Source organism: Falco peregrinus, chromosome 4, assembly GCF_023634155.1.
Source record: "Falco peregrinus isolate bFalPer1 chromosome 4, bFalPer1.pri, whole genome shotgun sequence".
Taxonomy (NCBI): domain Eukaryota; kingdom Metazoa; phylum Chordata; class Aves; order Falconiformes; family Falconidae; genus Falco; species Falco peregrinus.
In genome coordinates, this window is record NC_073724.1 from 65,035,706 (window position 1) to 65,062,128 (window position 26,423).

At 35.5% G+C, this 26,423-nt stretch overlaps 1 protein-coding gene across 14 annotated transcripts in view; it reads left to right on the forward strand.

Moving 5' to 3' along the window:
* The window catches only part of DOCK9 (dedicator of cytokinesis 9), a 128,780-nt gene that overhangs the window by 89,462 nt on the left and 12,895 nt on the right, over positions 1-26,423 (forward strand). For 6 of the 14 annotated variants that reach the window (XM_055802100.1, XM_055802102.1, XM_055802099.1 and 3 more), the window contains exons 34-45: positions 206-339; positions 3,514-3,628; positions 5,189-5,255; positions 7,139-7,186; positions 8,990-9,126; positions 13,034-13,149; positions 16,182-16,319; positions 17,146-17,328; positions 17,960-18,073; positions 18,213-18,428; positions 20,151-20,208; positions 22,050-22,156. In XM_055802100.1, the coding sequence (XP_055658075.1) occupies positions 206-339; positions 3,514-3,628; positions 5,189-5,255; positions 7,139-7,186; positions 8,990-9,126; positions 13,034-13,149; positions 16,182-16,319; positions 17,146-17,328; positions 17,960-18,073; positions 18,213-18,428; positions 20,151-20,208; positions 22,050-22,156 (1,433 nt within the window). Of the gene's footprint in view, positions 1-205; positions 340-3,513; positions 3,629-5,188; positions 5,256-7,138; positions 7,187-8,989; positions 9,127-9,642; positions 9,687-13,033; positions 13,150-16,181; positions 16,320-17,145; positions 17,329-17,959; positions 18,074-18,212; positions 18,429-20,150; positions 20,209-22,049; positions 22,157-26,423 lie in introns of all 14 variants that reach the window. The other 8 variants (XM_055802105.1, XM_027784665.2, XM_027784674.2 and 5 more) reach the window with 2 other exon arrangements.

A 26,423-nucleotide genomic window follows, 5' to 3' on the forward strand; every position in this document is an offset into this window, starting at 1 on the left:
TGTGTGTATGTACATAAAGATATACTTTGCTGAACCTCTAGGATAAGTTTGTCTTCGTTGAAAGTAACTGAATGGAATTAGCTCTTTGCCTCCTTTAAAAAATATATACATATATGGTGGTTTTAGAAGTCTGACTAAACTATAGAGTGACTTTTTTCAGTGTATGTATTGTTGGAGACTTTTACATTGTTTTGGGTTTTTTTAGCTTCCCCCTACACCACATCAACTCCAAATATTAATAGCGTGAGGAATGCTGACTCAAGAGGCTCTCTTATAAGTACAGACTCGGGAAACAGTCTCCCAGAAAGACACAGTGACAAGAGCAATTCTCTTGACAAGGTAAAAAAACCAAAACCAAAATAAAAACCCCAACCTGTATTCCTAAAGTTTCATCTTAATTCTCATAGTGGTTAACTTCTCTAATCTCCATTGGGAATGGGCTTTCTAGAATAACTGTAGAGCCGTTATTTTATGTAAGTTTTTCTTTTGCATAGTAAGTATCATATGAACTCTTTTTGCATTGCATTTATTAAGCTGTTTTGCAGAAAATACAAACAGATTTTCAATGTAGAGATGTAAGCAAACAGTTGTTGTTTCCTTTGCTAGGAAAAGGCACTAGATGAAGTAGACTGAATTTTGCTTGAGAGAACTGAATTCTAGTTAGATCAGGTTCCTTGATTTTGTAGATACCTTCACTCCATCTTGTTCTGTACACAATATGCATAGCATTTTTTAAATACTGAAAAAACAGTTGCTCTGCTTTCTTTAGGTGATTTCTTTTATATTAGTTTGAATTTTCTAAATCATTTCACTTTTAAAGCTGTTACAAATTAGGAGCTCTGGCTGCAGTAGCTATGAGGTATTCAGTCATGTCTTTCTAGAGCTTGTGTTGATACTGATCACATTTCATTTTCTTAGATCTTGTTGTGCAAGTCACAACATGTTAACTTTTTCCCCTTGACTCTGACATGCCTTCGTGTGGCAGAGAGAGAAGCTTCTCAGAAGGCACTCTGCTCATGCTATGCGCCCTAATGGAGAAGAAGAAGAAAATTCTCACCCTGCAAAGAAAAACCGTGTTACTATGGATTTTTCACTTCTGACAATTCCAGCTTTGCCAGAGAAAATTTTGCATGCTGCTTTCTCTCTTCAGTTACAAGAAGTACTTGGTTTTTGTGCTTGGTATAGTTAAGCTTCTGAGTGAAGTGTGTGATCAGTAGTTTTGCCACTGCTTTGCAACAGTTGAATATCAAGCCAAATATGTGCAATGTAACCATGTAAAATATACCTTTAAATGACAAACCTGGAATAGTTCATGTACATGATTTAATTTAAGCATAACAATCCAATCAGCTTAAATATCAGCAGAATTTGACTCTGAGGGTCTTTAATATAAATAAACTTTTTAAAAAAATCATCTTTGACGTTGACCAAGTAAATAAATATCTTGTACATACACTGTTGCTAAATGGCAGTGCTGTCATCTATTACTTAGCTGTCATGTTGTTAATTACTTATGTGTAGTGTTCTTACCAAGTAAAAGAGTTTTCAAAGGAATCGACATCCTTTGAAAATTCTGCTCTGGTCTGCCAATTTAGGTAATACAGGATTTGTTGAGCGTGCTGTTAGTATTTTTCCCAATAATACTTAATCCTGGCTTCTTATTTGTTGCTTTGCAAACTTTCTTTCTAGTAGATCAGTTGTTCCATGCACGTTATCTTCAACTTTTTGCTCGTTGGTTGATACCATTATTGAAGAGCCATGTTTTCGTTCTAATAGAATAACCTGTAGAACTACACTTGTGGAATCAGAACTGGCTGAAAGTATACCAGTTTCTATTTTAATACATGCTTATTTATAGGTTATTGACATGATTTTGAAATAAAGTTTTGAGTAGCTATAATCCTAGTTTTATCCATGTACTTGTTCAGCTATTTTAGAGAAATAATACGTATTGCTCTGGACAGTATCTGAAAGTCTAGGAAACTCATTCTTTTCCTGCTTTGCCAGCCATTAATTCCCTGCCCTATTTGTTTCCATAAAGCTGTATAGTAGAACCTCCTTGTTCACCAGAGATATTTCATAGTTTGTGAGGTCTTTACTCTGCAATAATCAGGCTTATATAGGTGTCCATTTTCTCCTAAATTACAGTAATTTGTGTCTAGTATTAATCATAGTTTCACATTCAGTTTCACTGTGCATCCATTCAGTGTCTAGTATGTGACAAGATCTACACAGATTGTTTTAGGACAGCAATTCTTTCCTTTTACATGGAATGTGTTAAAGCGCTTACCAGTCAATTGATGTGTATGCTGTGAGATGTTCCCTCATGGATTGGCATGTCTCCTGCTCTCAGTGAGGAGTGTTCCTGGAAGGGTTGCTCTGCCCTTGAGGTATTGGCACTTCTCTGTCTGCAGGATATCTTCCAACACTGGCATGTCCCCTTAAAAAGGTCACAGCATCAAGGTGATCCAGCTGTCTTGTAGAAACCACAGAGTTGCACAGATCAATCATACTAGACTGTTAAATTTACAGAAAACTTATTAAATGTCCGGTTCCTTTTCCATTCACATAAGTGGCCTTATATTGGAAGTGAGAATTAGGCACTAAAAAGGGCATAATTTATTTTTTTAAAAGATATTTATGTAGTATATGTGTAAAAGCCTCAGACTGAGGATTTTGCAACATTTGATTGTGTGGAAATTATTCTTTTACAAGTAAGTCTTTGTACAAAGTTCAATGTATATATTCTCACAGTTTTATTTTTTTTCGTGATACATATTTTGAAAAATCAGGTTTGGGTTTTTTTTTTTTTCTTTTTTGACAGATTTAAGTATTAGGAATTGCTGATTAACTTTCCACAAGTGTAGAATTTGCATAAACAAATGAAGCAGGGAGAAAGTTTTTTTTATGCTTGGGGGTGTGTGGATGTGGGGTGTGTTTGTTTGGTTTTCAGGGTTTGTTGGCTTTTGTTTGGGTTGGTTTTTTTTTTCTTTTGAGGCAAGGGCAAGTTACTTATCAGTAGTTAAACTTCCAAAATGCTTATTGCCATTCATGTATGTTTCCCTTGAGGTTCTCACATCTTTAAATGGAAAGAATTTTGTAGGTGCAGATCTGTCTATGGTTCAGAATAAAGTCTCTTCAAAAGCAAAGGAGCATGTATGTGTCACCTAATAGCAGCATTTATTTTTAAAGTATTTCATCTAAACAGAAGGGGCATGCCTGATTTCCACTATGTGGGTATCTATGTGTAATTAGGTGACTTTTCCTATTATTCCTCCCTCTGAGGGAAAAATTCATACAAAGAAGGAAATAAACAAAGGTAAAGAGGCTTAATTTGGTATACTTCATGTGTGTAGTGTGTGTTTCAGTGACCTGTCTCTACATGAAACATTTTTGTCTCTATTCTGGGATCCTTTTTCTGTTGCAGGAATTAATAAGGCAGTTTAAAACATTTTAGTTCATATCAGTTTCAGAACTCTTCAGCCAATATATGTCTGTCTGTCTTTTTTTCAGAACCAACAGAGCAGCACTTTAGGAAGTTCTATAGTTCGATATGACAAACTTGACCAAGCAGAGATCAAAAGTCTGCTCATGTGTTTCCTTCATATTTTAAGAAGTATGTCAGAAGGTAAGTAATTCCACATATTTTTCATAAATTCCAAGTAATGTGTTGGATTTATGCCCGTGATTTCAATACTTTCTCAAAATCAGCATAATATTTGAGGTATAGGTACCATGTTATGCTGTATGTTACAAATATGTGGGACTGGTCAAATTAAACTCTGACTGAAACCTTGTAAGCATTAAGTGATTATTCCTTCAAAGTACGAGGTTAATTAAAGGACTTGGTAAGAAAGCGAATATTTGTGTGTGATTTTGCAGTCCAGTTTGGAAAATAGAGGTGAATAATAGTTTATTGATCAGTAGCAGAGTCTTGGGCTAGTCCATTCCTCTTATTTTGCATACTTCCTGTATGATAGGGAAACAAATGGTTTGATCGCTATGTATATTTCTATTTCTGGAATGGGGACATTTAGTGCTTCTTCATTCTCCTGGGATGTTTGTGAGATGATCCACCAAATTTTTGAGAGAGTCGTTTTACCTAGGTGAAGGTTACAGAGGTATAGAAGCACTGCATGAATGACAAACCTTAATTTTTTACTAGGATCATACAGCTCTGAATCACTCCCCTATCCTTGATCAGTATTTAAGAAAGAAGGCAAATCCTTTTTGTAAAAACACTGAATTTTTCAGTTTGTGCTAAACATATATCAAAAGTAGTTAATTTATTTTCTGTGCCTGTTTTGGTTTTAATTTCTAAAAATCAAGTTTATGTACTACTTGAACTCTTAATTTATTATCCCAATTAATCACGAATGAGATTTTTCATGTAATTATAATAATGTTGTTTTACATATTTTAATTAAAATTATAATAAAACTCTAATATCTTTTCACTATTTTACACTTTGAAATATGTAAAAATTAGTTAGAATTTCTAGGAAATTCCAGTTAAAATTGACATAAGCATGGTGGGGATTTGTTTGGTCTCGATTCTCCTGGAAAAGAACGAGTGTCAAACAAATTTTGCCACACATCTTTGTAATTTTGAGTTTGTAAGCTAATTTTGAAGTTTTTTTGGCAAGAGAGACCGGTCTTGGCTATGTAACTAAAAGCTTTGTAAAAAAATAGATAGCCATTTTTGAAATCTGTGCAAATAAAGAAAATTTGAAACTGTACTGAAAAACTATCCATAGTAAAACATTGTAAATTAAAAAAGAAGAAATGGTCAATTTGAATTTTAAAAATGTTGAGACCAGTCTATAAAGAAGCAGGTTATAGGACTAACAGTTCAAAGTATTTTGAAGTCTTATATTTTTAGAACACTGTAGTCACTGCTGACTATACAATTATTACTATTTAAAATATGAAACTGTATGGGAATATTTTAATATGGGATTAATTAAAAGCATATTGTAGAAACTCATTTGGAGAACTAATATGTGCATTTGTACAATCAATTTAAAGGAAAACATTAAATAGTAAGTTATCTGTACCACATAAGCCATTTTCATATTCTCTGAATCCTCATTATCTGAAAATTAAAACCAACATAGTTAACTTTTCTATTAAATACTTTTGTGTGTTTGCTGCCTTTGTCTTGTTTTTAATATTTTTCATTTTCCTAGACGCTCTGTTTACGTATTGGAACAAGGCTACAAAATCTGAACTCATGGACTTTTTCACGATTACAGAGTAAGATTTTTGTTGAGCTTCTCATAAAATCACATTTTGCTATGCTGTTAAAAAAAATGAGTGTGGATGTAAGTTTGTATACATGGTTTTATTTATTTGTTTGAAAAAATAACACGATCTTGGTCTGTTTAGAAGTCCTTAACCTGATGTGCACAATTGCATGTCTGTCCAATTCCATGATAGATTCTGGAAGTAGGCTATACAGAAGTGATCTCAGGAAGTTCCTAAACAGCAAGTAGTGCTCAGAATATTGCTATGCTCATGGAAAGGAGCCAGCTGTCTTGTTACCTGTTTGCATTAAAATGCATGTTGTAACATGAACTGCTGAAATTAAGTGGTTGCATATCAAAATTGATTGCATTGCTTAACTTCAGATACGAAGGGTCGTGAACTGTCCACCTAGCATTCCTCTTGTGGCTTGTGCCATTCCCTAAGGGAGAAGATACAGGTTGAATCCAGTATTTGTTATCAATGGCTACACTCCATCCCTATGCACACTTGGTGCATTTGTTCATGAGAATTGCTTGATACAGTAATAAAAAGCAAAGAAGGTGCTATTGGCTTGAAGTGGAGCCTTTCTGCTTGCCTTACTTGTTTCACTAGACTGCTTTCCTTTGTAGTAGAGGCTCAATCAATGTAGTATCAGTTGTTAATTGTGTAGTAGAATGTGCTACTCAAGGTCTGTTTTAGGAATATATTGTACATAGTGTTTTAATTCATCATGTGACTACATCTGGCATGACATTGATTGTATCAGACACAGAACTGACGAAGTAAGTGAGCCTACTTAATAGACTTTCTGAAGCCTGAGGCATAAACTGTACAGATTCAGTGGTGAACAGTATTTTGCCATTAGATATTTCTTATTTAAGAGCTGGATAGGATTGGTTTGTGATCAAATCAGTAATCTCAAATTACAAATTATCAAAGATGATTTACATCACGATAGCAGTATATAGAATACAGAAGAAAATTTCCATCTTGCAGTGGATGATACCACAGTTCCTTAAACTGGAACAGGAACAAGGTTTATGAAATCCATCTCTTCTAATTCTAGGAGTATTTTGCCAATGCAAAAAACGTTCGTATCGATGATTTTTATTAATACAGGTCATTATGGTAGTTTCTCATTACGTCAGTAAGACAGTGTTTCTGGTAGGTAGGTACTTGCCATGCAAAGAACTTTTTCAGAAAAACTAAGAATCTAAAAAAAGACAAGAAGATATCAGAAAGGGGAATTGCAGTTAGTTTGCATGTAGTGAAAAGTTTGGTAGAGGCAAACACCATTCTGACTCCACAGTTTGGAGATGGCTAATCTACTTAAGTCTGAGTACAAAATGGAGCTGAGTTGAAGAGACTATTTCCCAGTCTTCTCCCTCATTCACAGCTGGCACATGGAAGAGGAAGCCTGAAAATCGACTTTCAGTTTGAATTTACACTTTAAAGAACTCTAAACATTTCTCCTTTATAAATAGTAAAAATCTATACAAAATGAAGCATTTGAGCTCACTGTTTACAGTTTTCTAAGGTGCTTTGGTTTTTTTTGCCGTTTGGCTCTTCTGCTGTGTGACTGTTGGGCTCGCACTAGCTGTTTTGATTCAGAGCATTGGGATAGGTGTGCTCTGGAGGCAGCCTTATATACCTTTTGTTGTTAATCCAGACTTGCTTAAAACAACAACCATCCGTGACTGATTTCAGAAGAGACATGTTTACCTTTTCTTGGCTTGGGGACTGGAAGGGAATTGTAAGGGTGGGAGAAATAAAGAAGTTTTATGACCGAAGAGTTTAAAGTTAAAAAAATAATAGTTGAATAATTCTGATGTACATAAATCTAGAAGAGATTGTTTTAAGTGTTGCTTCTCTGACTTATGTGTTCTCTGCAGAGTATGCTTGCATCAGTTCCAGTACATGGGAAAACGATACATAGCCAGGTACTGTGTGGAATTCAAATTCTTGTCTTGTTCACTAATAGTGTGTACAATAAGCCTTGAATCTCTATTACAAATAAACTGCATGAGTAGAAGAGTTATTGTGAAATGATACATAACAGTTTGAAGTAAGTCACTGGCTCTTGTATTATCAAATCTGTATCCTGTCTGAAAGTCTGGTATCTGTTATTGTGCATCTTGTGTTTATTATCAGTTACTGTAAAATCTACCCCTTAAATGCTATCTTTTACAGCATTTTTTCCTGGAAATTGTGGTTTTGGGGAAGAAATTTTATGATTTAATTGTTTTGTTTACTCACTTGGCCGTAAAACCATGTCCATTGAAATCTTTTAGAAATTTTATATATAGTGTTTTTACTGAAAGGTGAGTAGTGAACATTCCAATGCTGCTGTTTCTCAGTTTGAAGTCTGAAGTACTTACTGTTACATACCTGTAGGATCCCATTGAAGCCTGTTTAGGAGAAAATCTGTGGGAGTCAAAAACATGTACTAAATTATTTTAACATCTTTGCATTAATGGGTTTTTTAATGCAAAGTATTTTTTTAATGAAGTGAGATATAGCAACTCGTTTAGACCTTATGCTGTGGTTGGCATGATAATACTGTTATAATTAAACTTGTGGCGTTGAGATACTGGCCCTCTTGAGCTTGGTGAGAAAGTTTTTGCTGACTTTGGGTGGTAAAGCATTCTAACTAAAATGTTAAAGGTTTTGTTTTTAATTTAGATTTAATGGTATGTGAATGTCTTTCTGCAAACAACAAACTTTGTCCTTGGAGATTTTTTGGAAATAAATCTCATCTCTGTTCACATACCTTAAAAAAAAAAAAAAAAAGGCCAAAAAAAAATCTGGCTATTGTAACCTTTGTGTTTAAATGTACTTGGAACTCTGGATTTACAAGAGTCTGTAATTTTCAGGCTTTTTGTAAAAATTCTTCAAGCTAATTTGTTAAACTAGTTTGTAGAGAAGACTACCACTCTTACTTTTTGTTTACTGATTGTGTAGTCTGTACTGCATTTTAACACTAAAAATGTTAAGCTATAGAAATCATCTGGTGTTCTGCAGAGGTACTGGATTTTCCCAGTAAGTGTAGCTTTTTAGTCTTTCACTTTGTCATTACGCTGAAGCGTATCATGGTCAATGCACGTACTCTTAAAATACACAAATGACAGAGAATGAAAGGGAACAGGGTATTCTGTAATTCAAGCACTGGTTTTCATTTTTCATCAGCTCTGGTGGTGGTACACAATAGGAAGTTAGCCTGTACTGATAGCTAACACAGATCACTTTTCTGTTTTCTTCACTTGATTGCTGCAAGTTTAACAAAGCATATGGCTCTTCTCCCTTCCTGCTTGGGTAAGATGTACATGATAATACCTCAGTTAATTCCTGCTCTCCTGTTGCATGTGTGCTTTCTAATTTTACCACTGTGTGTCCTTCTAACTTTTTTCTAAAATTTTTACAATCAAAATAGAGGATTTGGTTTTGGGTTCTGAATATTTTCAGAATATTTATGTTCTCAAATATGTTTTCAAAAGCTCTGAAGTAAACTTAGTGCTTCAAGAGCAACTGCTTGTGTGCTTTTGCTTTCATGCTTTGAGGTTTTAAGAAAGAGTTTGCTGTGGTGCTTTTTTTAAGCTACCTATTTTTGTTTTATAAATAAAACATTAAATAGGTTGCATTATAATTCTTTCTGTAAAACTTCTCGTGCTTAACTAACACTTCCTGTCTTGCTGCAGTTTGACATGTCTAACTTTTGCTTCTATCCCATTTCACCCATCTTGCAGGAACCAGGAGGGGTTGGGATCCATAGTTCATGATCGAAAATCTCAGACATTGCCTGTTTCCCGTAACAGAACAGGAATGATGCATGCCAGATTGCAGCAGCTGAGCAGCCTGGATAACTCTCTCACTTTTAACCACAGTAAGTCTCATGACATGATAACATTTGTCATCTTCAACCAGTACCACAACACCAGAGACAGGTCCCAGAGCCACACCAGTGCATTTCAATGACTTTTATTGTTCTAGGTCAAACGCATAGCTGGAATCAGTCAATGATCTGTTCCCTGCTCTATAACAGAACAATCAATGCTGGCTGATGCCATAACATGGAGCATGGTTAACCACAGTGTATTTTAAAATTGTATTTTAATGCTTTTTAATTGTACGCACCTCAACTTTGTGCTGCACATAGTTAAAAAAATTACTTATTTTTTCCATTTGCTTTATTAAGCTTCATTTCCCCTTCCCCCCCACTTGGTCTTACAAATGATAGGTCTAAAAGTAAATATATGTGCTCTGACCATATCTCCATGTTTTGACATCCTCTAAGGAGAAATAAGTTTCTTAGAATTTCTACCAAGATTGTGAATCCCATGATTTGGTTTGTCTGGAAGTGAAAAAGCGTCCAATAATGAAGTGATTTTTCTGTTTTCAGTGTGAGAAAGATATCAAGTATTCTTGGAATTTCTGTAGACAATGGTAAGATTTAATCAGGTTGAAGTCAGCTTGTATAAGACTGCTGTATTGAAAACTAAATCTGCTTGTGGCCTATCTTTTTAAACATGCTGCTCTTAAATTGCAAAATATACTGTATGTAAAGTATTCTGAAGCACCATTTTTCAATTTTCAGCTTTAAAAAACAGTGAAACTGGCTGACTAATCCAGTAAAATTCAACACTGATACTGAAAAGAATTGTGTGCAGTAAAGCAATTATTTAACTGTTTGGTCACTCTGTTCATCCTTCTATTTCCCAAAGCATATCTAACTGTCTCTTAAAATCTTTTAGCTCATTACTTGTAATATAGAGCAACAGTTAGTATGATTGCACAAGACTTACCACATAGTCTAGAGGAAAACTGAAAAAAGAAAAGTTAAATCCCACCAAACCTCTGTTTATAAATGTATTCTCATGCCTGTTTAAATAGGAGAAATGCAGTTCTTTTGGTTTTAAAAATGTCAGAAAACCATATAGGTGTGCAAATTAGTACTTTTTTTTCTTGTAATCAGTCTGCTTACTGCTGTATTGTAATAATTCATGGATGTTTTTTGATGCACAAAAGCTTTTACACTATGTGACTATACATTCAGTAAGGTAAAATACTTTGTAGGTAAACACTGATTTTTTTTTTTAATTTTTTTTTTTTTCTAATTTCTGGGAAATAAATAACATGGCTGTTTCTGGGCCTTGTACAAAGAAATTTCATGCATCCCAAACTTGGCAAAGTTTACTGATTTTTAGGAAACAGTGAGCTGAAAGATTTTAATAAATGCATGCTTATGTAAAAAGAAACTTTCTGTTCTTTTCCATCTGAAGGAAATCATGAAGGAAGGTGTCTCGTTCAGCTAACTTGGCATAAAGTGATAATAGTTTTTTTAATGTTGGATGTTTAATGAATATCAGGATGTTGCACCTTGTATTGACCAAGGTTTTACAAAGTGAAAATATGTTGCTGTAAAAGCCATGTCAAATGTGAAATTCGTTTTTATATTTTTGGTCTTGTTGTGGTCTAACTTTTAGTTTTGTTTAGTTGTCAGTCTGCCTGTATCTTGTATCCAACGTACTTTTCAGAACTTGGATGAATATTGTACGTATCCTGTATGGGATGCAGACAGGAAGGACGTATCTGGTGGAATTAGTTGCTTTACTGGTTTCTAAAATCATGATTCTTTGGCAAGGTAGTTGCCTATAAATGTAAATTATAAACTTAATTTCTTCCTTTCTAATCATTTAAGCAAGGAATAGTACTGAAGTAATGGTGTGATATTTCACATCTCTGAGAAATTTTAGTGTAGTTTTGTGCTTAAGTATGTAAGAAATTAGGCCTTTTGTTTGAATGTCTAAAGCATCTCAATACAAACTCCAAGAATGTCAATTTGTATTTCTATTGTTGGGGCTGGAGGAGGATGCTCACTAGAACAGTGACATGCAAACATACTGAAATACTAGAGATACACTGTGATCTGCAATAGCAGTATGTGATCATTGTCAAGCCCAAAGTTGTTAGAGATTATCCCATTTTTAGTGTTCTTAGATGGTTTTAAATGCAGTTACTCTGCAGTAGTGTGATGGTATGGGCACATGTTCATGGGCATACCCAGGTAGATGTCTATATTGTATGTGGTAATTGTAGTTCCATAGTTTCCTTTTAAGTTACGTGTGAAAAATAGAATCCGGTGTGTTAGTTATACATGAAGAATACAATATTAGCTTCTCTAAAACAATAGCAAATTGAAACAAGGATAGTTTTTGGCATGTGTATGGAGAAAGCAGTGCAAACACAGTCTTTTAACTCAACCAAATTGAGTGTTCCTTTTTTACATCCTGCCCAAAACTTCTGTCTCTAGTAATAATGTGGAGTGATCAACCTGTTTATGTGTTTCTTCTAAATTATTTATGTGAAGAACAGCATTTGAACTGTTTGGAATCCTCTCCGTTGACTACAGTTTTTACTTAATATTTACAATAAACCTTGTACCTTTCTTCTGAACCAGAAGAGCAAACAAATTACTACTTTAAAGAATAATTCCCCTGTCCTCAATGCAGTTCTCAAAATAGTCATCCTCTCTGGTATCTTCAACATTACCAAAACCGCAGGCTAACTTAAGGGTTTCTGGTCACCCAAAGGTGTTTGCTATGAAAAAGGATTTTACTTTAAACTTCTTTAAGGAAGAGAACACTTTTACTAAAAGTAAACTATTTGGCAAACAGCTGTTGTGTTAAGACTGCTTCTAAATGCCAATTTTTCCTTTCCATCATTACAGAGGTGAAGGAGGTGGTTGGATTTAAATCACAAAGAAAATACATGGGAGTAGGAAGAGGTGGAGTCAAAGAGAATGCAAAAGATGATAGGAAAAAGGTGTATATTTCCTGACAGAAAAAAATGTATAAATCCAAAGAAAATAGTGGTTATAGGTATGCATACGTAGTTCAGCCAGGGAATCAAGAAGGTGTGGAAGGAAGTGGCCAGATGTCATTATAAAAGAACATGTCATTTCTTCTGATTTTTCTTGGTCTCAACATGTTTGTCATGGTTGTCATTGATTTAGCGATGCTAAGTTGACTGTAAATCTAACACATAAACGTGATGCAGGCTAAACTTTTAAAAAGCAACCAGGGCACATTTGTCAATCTGGTTCTTAAAAAATCAATGTTAGGAAACATAAACAACATACTACAACCAGTGCTGAAGTGGGATATGTTTTAAAAATTATTTAAATACAGTATGGAGCTAGAAGCAATGAAATATTTTTATTAATAATGATTATTATATGGAGTAATTGCATGATATTGCTACAGAGCGGAATTAATTACTTGTACTTAAAAGCAGCTGAATTCTCATGATTGTATTCCTTCAACTCTTAGCATTTTGTATTTTTATAATGGTTGATTTATTATTGACTTTGAGATCATTATAACATTGCTAAATTACCAATACATATTTTCAGCTGTAACTCCCTCCTGCGGTACTTATTTTAAGAATATATGTGTAAATATATATAATTCTGTACGTTTATATATGTATACCTCTGTATACATACACATATATGAAACATCAGACATTTATGTTTTAACTGCTGTTTAATGCTTCTGTTGTTGATATTCATACTTAATGTATTTTGTGATCTTGAGCAAATTATGTTAGAATAATTACATGCACGTATCTGAAAAATATTTAAATGCATATGAATTCCTTTTCTGTATTGAATACTAACTTCTGTTAGGCTTTTTGCTTGTTAATCTTTTCCTACTTCAACAAATCTTTTGAAAAAAGAAACGTTTAAATGAGCATACCCAGCACTTACACTTCATTTGGAATTTCTGTAGGCTATGGCCATTCAGATGCAGATGTTCTTCACCAGTCTTTACTTGAAGCAAATATTGCCACTGAAGTTTGCCTTACGATTCTGGATACTCTGTCATTATTCACAATGGCTTTTAAGGTTTGTTCTTGACTTGGTGTTAATATCTCCCATAATTATCTTTCAGAAAAAATATTTTAGAATTATATTTATATTTTATAGTTTAGTAACATAGCATTGTGGTTTTAGCATTTCTAGCACTGTATTTCATTATTACTTCATGTAAAAGCTGATAACCTTTTGCAGCAGAATGCTTTGCCTTAGTTACACATTGGACACAGACTTCTTACTGATCAGCAGTAATCCGTGGGAAGAGTGCCTTCTCATCCTAACTTCCTAAAAATGCTTAAAGAAACTTCAATGTCTACCAAATATTAGTGGTAAAACTCTTTTAAAAAGACAGTGTGGGGTGATAAAGCTATTGTGTGGCAAAACCATAAGTCATAGCTGGACACTATCAGACTTATATATTGAATTTGGTGGCTGCTTAAGTCTCAGTTAATTAACAGTAATTTGTGTGTGTTCCTTTTCTGTAACTTTATTTAAATTTCTTCACTAATAAGACTTCTTTTTAGTTGTATCAGTTACTGTAGCTCTCCTGTGGAATCTTTTTACAGCATGCCCACTTGCATACCCCTCCTGTTTTTGTTGTTTTGGTTTTTTTTGTTTTGTTTTTTAGTTTTTCCAGACATTAAAGGTAAAGCTATAAAAAGGAGAGATGATAGGTCTGGCTGGCTGCTTCTCTTATTCAGAGCAATGTATCCAGATCCTTGCTTGAAGATTCAGATTTAGTGTCTTCAGTTATGAAAACATGAGCTTATTTATAATGAGTCCTTTTATTAGGAATTTAATTAAGAGTTTAGAACCAGTTCTGTCCACGACTTCATGACAGAATAGAAAATGAAGATACCTAGTTTTAAAGATTTAAAGAAGAATGAACACTAATCTTTTAGTTATCAGCTGCCCGTCATGCTTGGAACGATAGTTCTTCAAGGTTATCTGTATGTATTATGTTGAGGAAGTAGGTAAGAGTATACTGGAATAGTCTGCAAGATCCAAACAAAACAGGAGAACTGGGAGCTTGTATTCAATCAACTGCACTAAAATACATAAAACTGTAGAATCATAGGAGAGTTTTGGTTGGAAGGAACCTTGAAAGGTTGCCTAGTCCAAACCCCTGCCATGGGCAGGGACATCTTCAGATCAGGTTGCCTCAAAGCCCCATCCAACCTGCCCTTGAAAAATTCCAGTGGTGGGGCATCTACAGTTTCCATGGACAACCTGTTTCGGTGTCTCACCACCCTCATTGTAAAGAAAATTTCTCCTTATGTCCAATCCAAACCTACCCTCGGTATAAAACTGTTGCCCCTTGTCCCGTCACTACAGGCTGTGTCACAAGTTATGTCTGCTTCTTGGTAGAATTTTAAATGATCTTGTGTGAATTCCTACTACTCTAGGTGGTTTTAGTGAACTGCCTACCTCTGATGTTGGGACATCTGAAGAAAGGATATTATATCAATTTCCTCATAAGGACAGGGGTTTGTAAGACAATATTTCATTATTTTTCTATAAATCTGGAAGTAGTGAGCCTTACCATCTTTTAGAACTTAGTTAGGTATTTAGTTTTGGGTCATCTACAGAGATCTGTATACTGGTCCAAGAGAGAAAACTTCATCTTGTGACCAAACAGGCTTGACTGGCTTATGTCGAACTATTTATGTCTGGCTGCCTCTAAAATGGCCTGCCTGTGGCTTCACTGGACAGCATTTGGAGATCTTTGGTCTCCTGCAAGCATTTGAATCTATTAATCCACACAGCTTAAAACCAGGCTGAGTTCTGGTCTGCAGGTCACATTATCAGAATGGCTTCTAATGGAGGACTGCCTCCTTCAATTTTTTAATACTGAGAAACACCCAAAATACCTAGGATTATGCTGAAATTCTTTAGCCTGAAGAATTCCTTCTGCGTCTCCATGAATAGAAAAGGAGACATCTGTAGTTAGACATCTCTTCCATGTTTGAGAGAGCTTAAGGCATGCTACAAGATCTTAGGTCTATGCTGAGCCTCAAGTATCTTTTTAAAAAAAATGTTGAAGTAGATTATTTGGGTTAGTATTACCTTAAAACTTACTTGAGATGGTGATGGAGCTGCCGTGCAGCATACTGTTTAGATGCCTATATACAGTAATGACAAGAGTGGGGCACGCGGAAGGGAGTTGCAGAAGGTGCAAGGCCCTATAGAATTGTGTTGAAGGGCCAATGGAGTCAGAGGGAGCAATACCTGACATGGTCCTCTCAGCTCTGGACTCCCTGGACAAGGTTGAGCAGTCCCTATTTTAGTGTTTTGTAAAAAGAGAGACCTCATTGTTTCATCCTAGAGTCCCATAGGAACCTAATGCATATGCTCAGTGGACAAAGGGAGAAAACATCCCCAGAGAAAACCAGAAGCAATATGAACTGTTAAAAGTAGATGTACAGTCGTTACTTCTGCTAGAGAAATTGGAGGAGACCAGATTAAAAAAAAAAAAAGTTTGGATGGAAGGGAGCTGTTGGTGATACAGAAATCAAGAGCAACCCTGTGTATTGCATGCCTCAGAATGAGCTTTGGAATATCAATGCAGATAAAACTCTGAAAAGTAACTAATATCTTTGTCCTTAAGAGCCCTTTCAGTTTCAGTTCTAGGACAGTAACGAAAGATGGTGAGTGGGTGAGGGTTTGTTTTGGGAGGAGGTTTTTTGAGAGCATTGTAGTAGGAGGTACTGCTATGGGAAAATTCCACTGTCTGAGCTGCTAAAGCCAGTGTGAGCAAAATGTGTTAATACTTTGAGTGTGCCTCTCAAAGAACTGTTAATACTAATTAATTTAATCAAAGCTGTTAAATAGTTGTGTCCTATAAGTCTATTCAGAAGCCAACACTTTGGCTAAAAGCAAGATTAATGAAATGTTATACATACCTAATTAAAATTCAGATTATTATTTATTATTAAACATGTTGGTAATGCTGTGCAGATTGTATTTCTTTTGATTTCTGGCTTTTGCGTGATCTGTGTGTGTTCTTAGAACAGTATAAATGTATGACTGTACAAAACTAAATTTTTGCTATCGATTTAAAGAATCAACTACTGACTGATCATGGACATAATCCACTGATGAAGAAAGTATTTGATGTATACCTCTGCTTCCTTCAAAAGAATCAGTCTGAAATAGCATTGAAAAATGTCTTCATTGCTTTAAGGGCACTTATTTTTAAGGTAAGAAGTTTAAAAATGATCTTCAAGTACTCATCTAGTTCTTTAGTTAACAGTATATTATGTAAAAATATAAGAACTGAAATCCCAAATTAAAATTGATTAATAAGGACTGATCTAATCCCAACAGTGTGGAATATTTGTGTTTTGAATTGCTGTAAAAATTGGTTTGTGTCTTGAACTACTATAACTGTGTAGAAGAATGGCTGCAGAAGCATGGCCTTAGAATCTCTGAAGATCTGCACAGTCCAGGCCTGGTATTAGAATAGGCCTGTAATCAGAATTGTACTGAAGTTGCTGTGCTGAAGTTAACAAGAAAGGTAGCCTTGAGCTATTCTTGAATCCTGAGACCAAGTAATTATGCTGTGCCAACAGGCTGTGGCTGTAACAAGCTACAGCTGCTGGGAAAGCAGGTGCAGGGCCAAGAGAGATAAGGACCGGTATGGGAAAATAGGGAGTAACAAACTACAAGGCTGAAGCACAGCAACACAATTAGCTACAAGGATAGAATGCTTATTTTAGTCATGGTAATTAGGGGTGTGAGAACCGCGCGTGTTTAGAGACTACTACCCAATTATATTTCTGCTTTACGAATATGCATGTGTATCGGTTCTATATAAGTAGTGTTAGAAACTAATAAAGTTGAGCAAGATGCATAACTCATATTGAGCGTCTTCTTGACTCCGGCGAACCCTTCTTCCAACATAACTGTCTGTATTTTCCAGTTTGGGAATATTAATATATTTGTGTTTTTCTTGACGTGCTTGTTTTATCAAGAACTCAAACTAGTTTTAACAAATAACTACTTTCTTTTCTACTTTTTCCCCAGTTTCCATCTACGTTTTATGAAGGTAGAGCTGATATGTGTTCTGCACTGTGTTATGAAATTCTGAAGTATTGTAATTCCAAACTGAGTTCAATTCGTACTGAGGCTTCACAGTTACTTTACTTCTTAATGAGAAATAATTTTGATTACACAGGGAAGAAGTCTTTTGTTAGGACACATCTGCAAGTTAGTATACTTTCTTTATTCTTCATTTTTTAAATATTGTATTTGTAGGTGCACAGTTGCATACCAGTATGCAAAGCCCTGTCAGATAAAGAAAAGGAATTATTTTGGGTTCAAGTAAGGCTGGTACTATTCTAAGAGTAAGAAAATGGCAATAAAATTGTTCAGTACAAGGAAATACTTGGAAACAATTGGATGGCCCTGTGTTTCGTAGGAAATATTTTTTGTTCATTGGTAGGAAATGTTCTGTTTTGAAGTAGTATACCCTGTTGTGTATGAAGAAGGAAAAGTGCAGCTGCAAGCATGTAAAAGTCTAAAATAAAACAAATACATAGAAAACAGTGTGTTCTGACAAAGCTGGGAGTAATAATTTACTAGTTCTATGACCTCTGACTAGTTCACCTTGCAGTCAGTCTTTAGAGCAGAGGATGAGTGTGCATTAAATTTACACAAGCCTATTTTTTCTTGCCAGTGTTACTATACAAGTAACTGGGGGAAAAAATGAAATACAATTTTACTTAAGGGAGTAATCTTTCAATTAAGAAAAAAAAAATTTCTTTTGTAACTGTTTCATAGGTACATTTCAAGGGTATTTCATGAAATATGCACTAACAAGACATTTGTTTCTGTCAAGGTTATTATTTCAGTAAGCCAGTTAATTGCTGATGTTGTTGGAATTGGAGGAACTAGATTTCAGCAGTCTCTTTCCATCATCAATAATTGTGCCAATAATGACAGAATTATAAAGGTCTGTATTTATTATTCTTTCATACTGTAGAATGATGTTTGAAAACTCTTTCATAGCATCTTTTGCAATCATGTGTCAACTTTTTATTATGTGAAGAGTAGAAAAAGATAGTTGTTAACCTCACTTTTCTATGTTTTAGCACACTACATTCCCTTCTGATGTTAAGGATTTAACAAAACGAATTCGTACAGTACTGATGGCTACAGCTCAGATGAAGGAGCATGAGAATGATCCAGAAATGCTTGTAGACCTCCAGTACAGTTTGGCAAAATCTTACGCTAGTACACCTGAATTAAGGAAGACATGGTTAGACAGCATGGCAAGGATCCATGTTAAAAATGGAGATCTTTCAGAGGTAAGAGAAAAAAAATCAAACTAGTTTTAGCTTTGTGATAAGCTAAAGCTTGTCTTTCTTGAAATGCAAGGTGCTAATTGTAGTTGTCAGTGTGTAATATAATAAGCATTTTTAATAAATTTTGAATTGTTAGTGCATTAGTTTGAATGACTGAGAAGTTTTTGTCCTACCAAATGTGTGTAATTTCTGATTACTAATGTAAGGTGTTTGTTTAACTACCATAGCTGACACACTACTAATCCAGAAATGCTCAATGCAAGCCATGGAAGACACAGACCTTATACTTAAAAATATCTTTGTTATCAGTTGCTAAAACACTTAAAGACACTCCTTGAATTCCTCTTCAGTTGCCTTTATAGAATTAGCTTGACTGTATTCCAGACTGCTTAATAGAAACTCCTAATGTTCTTAAAATTGACAAATCCCAATTTTTTTGTTTCAAAAAAAGAAAGCTATCTAATTTCACTGTGCTGTTAAAGTATTTACTGCTAGCAAAAAGGAGAGTTGGGAGTGAGCATTTTTATATATCTTGATCTAAATATTTTATCAACATACAGAATGAATTTTTCTGTCTCTGGTAGTTTGTTCCATCTGAAAACATAGTGTTGCATGATATCAAGTTGTTTCATAAACATGTGAGTTAATCTTGGCATCATTTAAACAAGTATCAAAGCAACCTGGCCTTGAACACTTCCAGTGATGGGGCATCTAGTACTAGAATTCTTTTCTTTGATATGGTAGCAACACAGAAGGCATATGCGATGCTCTGTTGTTAGATTTTTTTTTTCCTTATTTTGAAGGAAACAACTTCACCTTTCTCGGAACACAAGGTGGGGTTTTTTAGGTCTGTTTTTAGTGTTTTCTTATTGAAAACATAGTCTTTGGCTGTACAACTAGATAGGGACCTCTGTAAATCACCAAGCACAACCCCACACAAAGTATGAATTAAAGCTTCTGACAGATACTTAAACTTTTTCCTTCACCTCTGTTGTCTAAGATTCTGCAGCCTCTATGTAAATTGTTCAATTGATAATTACAGTTAGAATAACATTTTGCTGTAAGCCTACACCTTTTTACTAAAAGAAAAAACTTGTATCTTGTTTTTGTCCTGTCTGTGGAGAAAAGGGATCAGTGTCAATTTCATAAAATATTTCAAGCATTTGAAGATTACTCTGTCCCTCCTCTTTCTTCTGTTTTCCAGGCTGCACCAACCATATTCTTTCAAATTTTATTCATAGGTCAGATCTCTTTTTCTTTTGCTGCTTGTAGACGGTTTGTCACTACTTTTTTTTCTACATTTTTCTTAGTCTGGAGCCAAAAGGCAGACAAAACAGGTTAGCAGAAGCATCAAATGTTGAGCGGAGTAATTAATAGCTCTTTTATTTCACATAACACTTAAAATACATCCCCAAAAGAGAATTGCCTGGTTTTATTATAGCATGGTTTTCCTACCTTGTAATTTGTGATCTGTGGTTGCTCTCACATTGTATATTGCTGTCAGTGTTACTCAATGCTCTGGTAAAGGAGGAGCAAGTGCTCTTGCATAGTCTTTTGCATAAATGAGATGGAGAATTCTTACACCAGTCATAGGACATCTCCTGCAAAGCAGCAAAAAGGAAAACTAAAGACATTATCTCAAGCTAGGGCTCTTCTCATATACCTTGGTTTTAGTAGTTCCATTATAATTGTAATTTATGAGATCGTTAACTATTTCTGTTTTAGGCAGCAATGTGCTATGTCCATGTAGCAGCACTGGTTGCAGAATATCTCACACGAAAAGGTATGATTCTGAAATCTTACTTTAATATTTATATTTTTTCATTATAGTTTAGAAAAAGCATTAGTTTTGCTGAAGAAGTGGTAGGCATTTCAGTGTTCCCCAAGGAAAAAATTCTCACCTAAATGGATAGCATACTCACACATTTAAGAGTATACTTGCATACCTAAGAGGCAGCATTTCAGCTGAAGGTAAAGTAAAATTTTTAAGAAAGTAAAAATTTTAGTTTTACACCAGAGCTGCTAATAGCTGAAGTCAGATCCTTTCTAAAGCAAACTTATTGGTGAACATTCTTGTTCAGCAATTAATCTCTCGCTGCATATAGGGAAATATGGCATTGCCAGAGAAGGCAAAATAAATTCATTCAAATTTTCAGATGCTGAGTCAGTGATAATAATGCCCAGAATTCTTCACCTGTCTTGGTGTTCTGTGCTAGCGTGTCTGTAAAAGTGCGTTTCTGATGACCTGGGGCATAAGGTAGAAAACTACCTTCTATCTGTAGGATTAGAAGAGTTCTCATTCAGGGATTTGAGAAAATTAAAATATTATATGGCTTTTAATAAGAAAAATAGGTATCTGCTGGAAAATTTCAGAAATCTGTTAAGACTCAACGTTATTATGTTGAGCTGTTGTGGGTTTTTTTGTAGACAGACAAATTCATATTCACAGCTTTTTAGCTTTGCCTTTGCATGACAGTTCAAAACGAAATAAAGTCGGGGTCTACAAGATGGCTCTTCTCTGTTCCTTTTGTGCCTCTTGCCAGATACTTGTGTAGTGTGAAGGCTGTCCTTTCTGCTCCAGTGATTTCAGAAGCTTCTCTGAGACCAAATCTGAAATTAAGTTGCTTGTCAGAATTACTGTGTCCTCTTGGAAGCCTGATAGCAACTAACTAGTGATCATCTGTGTTGTGATTCCTTCGGGTGATCTGCTATTTCTGTCTACTGTCATACCAAAGTTATTTCCTCTTAGTAATATAAAGGAGTTGAACCTGTGATATTTCTGGGAGTAAAACAAAAACATGGATTTGAGGCAGTCATTCAATAAAATCTCCGGAGGTCAGGCTGCCACCTGAGCAGAAAGAATCTTTGTAGGAATGCGCTATGAGATAAGTATCTGCAAGTCGTTGTGCTTCTGTAGTATTTACAGATTGCTCTTGAGGCTTTACTTAGTACAGGTTTTGGCCAAAAATCCTGATTTCTTAATTCAACATTCTGATATAATAAAAAAGACCAGAACAGAATGGCTAAAAGTGGTAGGTTTCATGTTCTAAACCCAATTTTTGCCAAGTACTTATTTCAGTAAAGGAAGTTAGATTGCTGGGGTTTTTGTCTTGTTTATAGACTGACTTCATATATGTACAGCTGAATAACCTGGTTTGGCATCTTTTGATTATTTTGTATGGTTGCTGTCAGTCCATTCATGTTATTCACACTGAGGAAGCTGATATGCCAGGGCCTGTTTCTGTACAGAGTTCCAGCATGACTTCATGCCAGTTTAATTAAATACTGTAAAAGTTACCTTGATTAGATCTTAGATTCAGGGTGGGGTAGATTGGACACAAATTTAAGATAAAACAGGAAGAATCAGACTCTACTTATTTTGGTAGATAAGAGTCCAGATATTAACATCTGTTAATTTTTTAAAACATATTTATACTTACAGAGTTATGTGAGGTCTAGTATTCTAATCATGCAGTGGGAGGATGGATATGTTTTTTATTTATTTATCAGTTTGGTGGTAATTATGTTTAAACATTGCTTCTGCCTTTTCCAGCATCACAAAATGGCCTAACTTTATCCTGGTGCAGAAAAGTAAATTTGTCTATTTTTCTTTTTCAATGGCAGGGATGTTTAGGCAAGGTTGTACTGCTTTCAGAGTAATCACACCTAATATAGATGAAGAAGCTTCAATGATGGAGGATGTTGGAATGCAAGATGTTCACTTCAATGAAGTAAGTAAGCAAGCATAAAAGTGTTAAAATTGATGCACACTGAAGTGCTGTTTGTTTTTCCAAGTTTCGTGTTTCAATCTGGAGGCTGACTAATATGATGGATATTATAATTGTTTTCTTAGCTGCTAACCTTATCCTAAAACTGAAATAAAAAATTTCTGTGAGCTGTCGCAGCTTTACAGAATTTACTTTATGCATATTTTTTAAATAAAGCACTAGGACATAGACTCCACCACTATCGAATAAAAGCAAGCAAAACGGGGTTTTCAAGCTGCTTGACAGGATGAACACTACTGTGGTTTATTTATTAGTAAGCAAGATCTGGTTTGTTTTGAAACTGGCTTTGATTTAGATTATTACTACACTAGTAATCATGAACATGTATTCACTGATTTTTGCTGGTACAGTTTCCCTAAGCAAAAATGCCATAACAGTGAAAGTGGTTTTACTCACACCAGGCTTGCCTCAATGCTGTTGGGTTTTTTTTCCTGGGTTAAGTTTCCCTCCTTGTGTCTTTGCTGATCCATCTGAGCTGTCTTTACAGTGACTTTTAAGAAGCCTATATGAAAAGGTTATTCATAATCTTGCTCATGAAGAGCTATGTGTACACTATATATTTGCCAGTATAGGCAGGGGAGGGAGGGACAGACCACTACTTGCAGTAGCTGTGTTGGAAAAATTACTGGTGTGTAAGCATAATTGTAGAACAAAAATTTTTTTCTTTTGTGATCTAGTTTGTATATGGCAAAGGTATATGACAAAATTATTTGACTGGTCAAATTGTGACAATGCTGACAGATTTAGGAGGAACATACAGAAGACTTGATGGTTTCAACCTGGCTTTAGGCCTAGGGTACCTCGGTACTGTTCTGCTCTATAGTTTTAAGACCAAATTCGTTGACTTGCCTCTTTCTGGGAAGTCAGGAGTTGGAATTACTTGAAATGAGAAATACAGTGCTTTTCCTTTCCAAAGACAATAGCAGATTGATTTTGTAAAAAATGTGTATATTATATTCTTTAAATGACTGATTCTCCTGATCTAGCATGAAATTTATCATGTTACTCAAAGCAAAATATATGCTGCTTTAAGCGAGCCAAGAGTTGGAGAGTTGGGTTTCTAGTGACTACTGCTGATGGAAACTTTTCTTAGGAATTCTTCTCAGTGTCTACCTGACAAACCATTTGTCAGAGCTAAATTCTTTTGTATTGTTTAAATTGGAATGTCTTTATTCTTTTTCTTGTTAGTCAGGCCCTGCAAAAAGAATATACTGCTTTTTCTAGGTCATTGAACCCTATGCAAATTTATTTCCATCCCTCAGTATTTCCATGGAATGGAAGTAAGCCAAGAGTGAAATTATAAGCCTGTTGAGCTCGCAAAAGGTTCAAGCCTTGCCAAATTTCCGTTTTCCCTGCATGCAGCCCTTTTAAACTTAACCATGTATTACTCTAACTGATGAAATATTGAAAAAAGTCATGATGTTTCAGATAGCTTCGTATAGTTCACCCCAGGAAGAGTAATAATAGGGTAGAATTGTTTGGGTTTTAGTAGACTAAAAATCATGGATAGATTAAGATTACTAGTATATTACAGAAATACTTCAAAACAGGTAGTCTAGTTGCTTCATGAGTAGGAACATATTCATGTATGGAGTGCTTAGTCAGTATGTTCTTCTGTAAGCAAAACTACATTAGTCTAAGAAAAAAAATCACGTGATAGATCAATTGGGTACAGAAATCAAGAAACCAGAAATATCTTTCAAGCTGTATTTACTACTGCTGAGCAAAATGGTGATCCGATGGGAATTCTTCCTATACACAGTAACAAGATTCATGTGGCATTTGTTTCTTAAGACTTAGAGTTTCCCTGGAAGCTAGTTACTTTAGAGTTAAATCTCCAAAGGAGTAATTACAAGTATGGGGGGTCAGGGGCTGTCCCTCCGTGTTTTTAAGAAGGGCAAAACATCTTTTATATTCTCCAGTTTATATAAAGTCTCCCTAATTCAGTGAAATTATCTTAAGACCATGTAGTTTCTCATTTTAAAAATTGAAATTTTAAAAATTCTCTCATTTTAAAAGAATTCTTTCTCAGGCCAGGGTTACCCTGACTAATTTCCTAAACTAGCCAGTAGAAAAAAACCCAAAATTGTGGTTCAGTTTTGTTTTTTAAACAAAGTTACTGTGTGCATTTTTAATAAAACAGGTGTTTACCTAGACAGCCTATTCAGCAGCACAAATCAAATTGTTCTTGCAGAACTAAAACTTTTCTGGGTGTCAGAAACAGGAAGGTGAAAATCTGGAACTTGATACACCCTTTCCATGTTAGACTTCACTGTAAGCAGTCCATCTGTGAGAGATCAGAGCTATGGCTAATAGGCCTGTGGCAAGTGCCAGATTCCATGCAGATTAAGGTTGGAAGCAATTTCATTCAGTTTTGTTGTACTTTTCCAAAATAAACTCTGCCAGAATGCAGCTCCACCACAGATTTTAAGTCAGTCTCTACCTTCCTATTTGTTTTTTTCTGGTCTCTTGTTTGACTTTCCATGAGAGGATTTCTGACTTGCAGAGTTGTAAATGAAAGTGCATCACAGCTCACATGATCACATGCAGTGTAATTCAATATATTTGAAGCACTTTATGAAAAACCGAAATAGGTACTTAACAAACATATAAGATAATTTGTATGGTGGTGAAGGCTGATACTCGGGCTGATACTGTCTAGCATCTTCATTAGCAATCTAGGTCACGGGATACAGTGTATCATCAAGTTTGTGAATGAAACTAAATGGAGAGGAGTGACTGATACGTTGGGGGGCAGGGCTGCCATTTAGAGGGATCTCAAACTGAAGGAACACAGAAGCCTCTCAAGAGTTCTACAAAGACAAGTGCGAGGCCTTGCATCTGTGGAAAAAATCAGCCAAGGTCTCAGTACAGGCTGGGGATGGACTGGCTGGGCAGCAGCTCTGCAGCAAGACCTGGGAGTTCACTAGTGGACAAGACGTTGAATGGGAATCGTCAGTGTAGCCTTGTGGTTGTAGCATGCTGAGTTGTATTAGAAAAAGTCAAGAAGTAGAGGGAAGTGGGTTTTCCCCCTTCTACTTAGCATTTCTGGTGCCTGATCTGTAATCTTGTGCCCAGTGCTGACCCCTCAAAGTCAAGAGAGATACCAACAAACTGGAAAAAGTCCAGCTCCTGAGGGTTAGTGGCAGAACCAGACTCTTCTAAGAGGTGTGCCATAAAAGGGTTAAGAAGCTGTTCTCACAGGTTATGAGGGAAGCTCTTGCTGGAGTCTTCCAGTGCAAATGGATAAGCACTGAGATAGGTGGCCCAGAAATCTTGGGTTCTTTTCCTCCCTCCTATCAGCTCTCACACATGAAGCTTTTGCTCTTTATATTTTTTTCCTATGTGCAAATGAGATTTTACTGCTTTTCTGCATTTGGATGCCCTCTGGTGTCTGAGCTAAGTCTCTTGTCATAAAACAGTGTTTGTGGGCAGCCCTTGTCATCCAGCAGTGACACTGGTCTTTCTGTTCTCACTGCCTGGTTGCTGAGGATGGAGATACTGGGGAGTCTGTACAGCCCCATAATGACTGGGGGAAAGGATATGTTTCAGGGACCATTGCAGCACACAGATAAGGGTGGCATTTTTCAGTCTCTTTTTGCTCTCAGTATTAAAGTTGGCTTTTCTTAGTGATGTCTTTATGTTGTCGTAGTCATCTACCAAAGGTGGGAAGGGAATAGAGTAGCATTGGATCCCTTCTAAGGATAAAAGGAGTTATTTCCAGATTCTGGCTTCACCAGTACAATGCAAGAATGGTACCAGAAGGTCTCAAGAAGTAGAAATTTCATGTCTTCTGACATCTCTGTCTGAGACTTGGATTCTCTTGGAGATTCTTGGAGGTCCAAACATGGACTGAGATGTGTTAGGGTACGTGGATGGGAACGGACTTCTTCACAGTGATTCTGTCACACTCAAGCCATGAGCAAGTATATGACAGCTTCATCACAGGAGCTGTAAGATGCTCCGTAACATCTGTAAAATTGTTTGTTATAACTGAGTTAATGGAGTTAGACAAGTAATTTAAATTTATGAAAACTAGACTAACTAATAGTGTTACCTTAGTTTTGTTATGCTTATTGAAGTAGAAGAAATTAAATGAGTGGAAAGTAAAAAATTATGGCAAACTGAAGGCAGAGACTTTATATTTACAATGTAACTGCAGAAATGCAAAATGTATGCTTCCATTCTAACATACAGATAAGCATAGTTC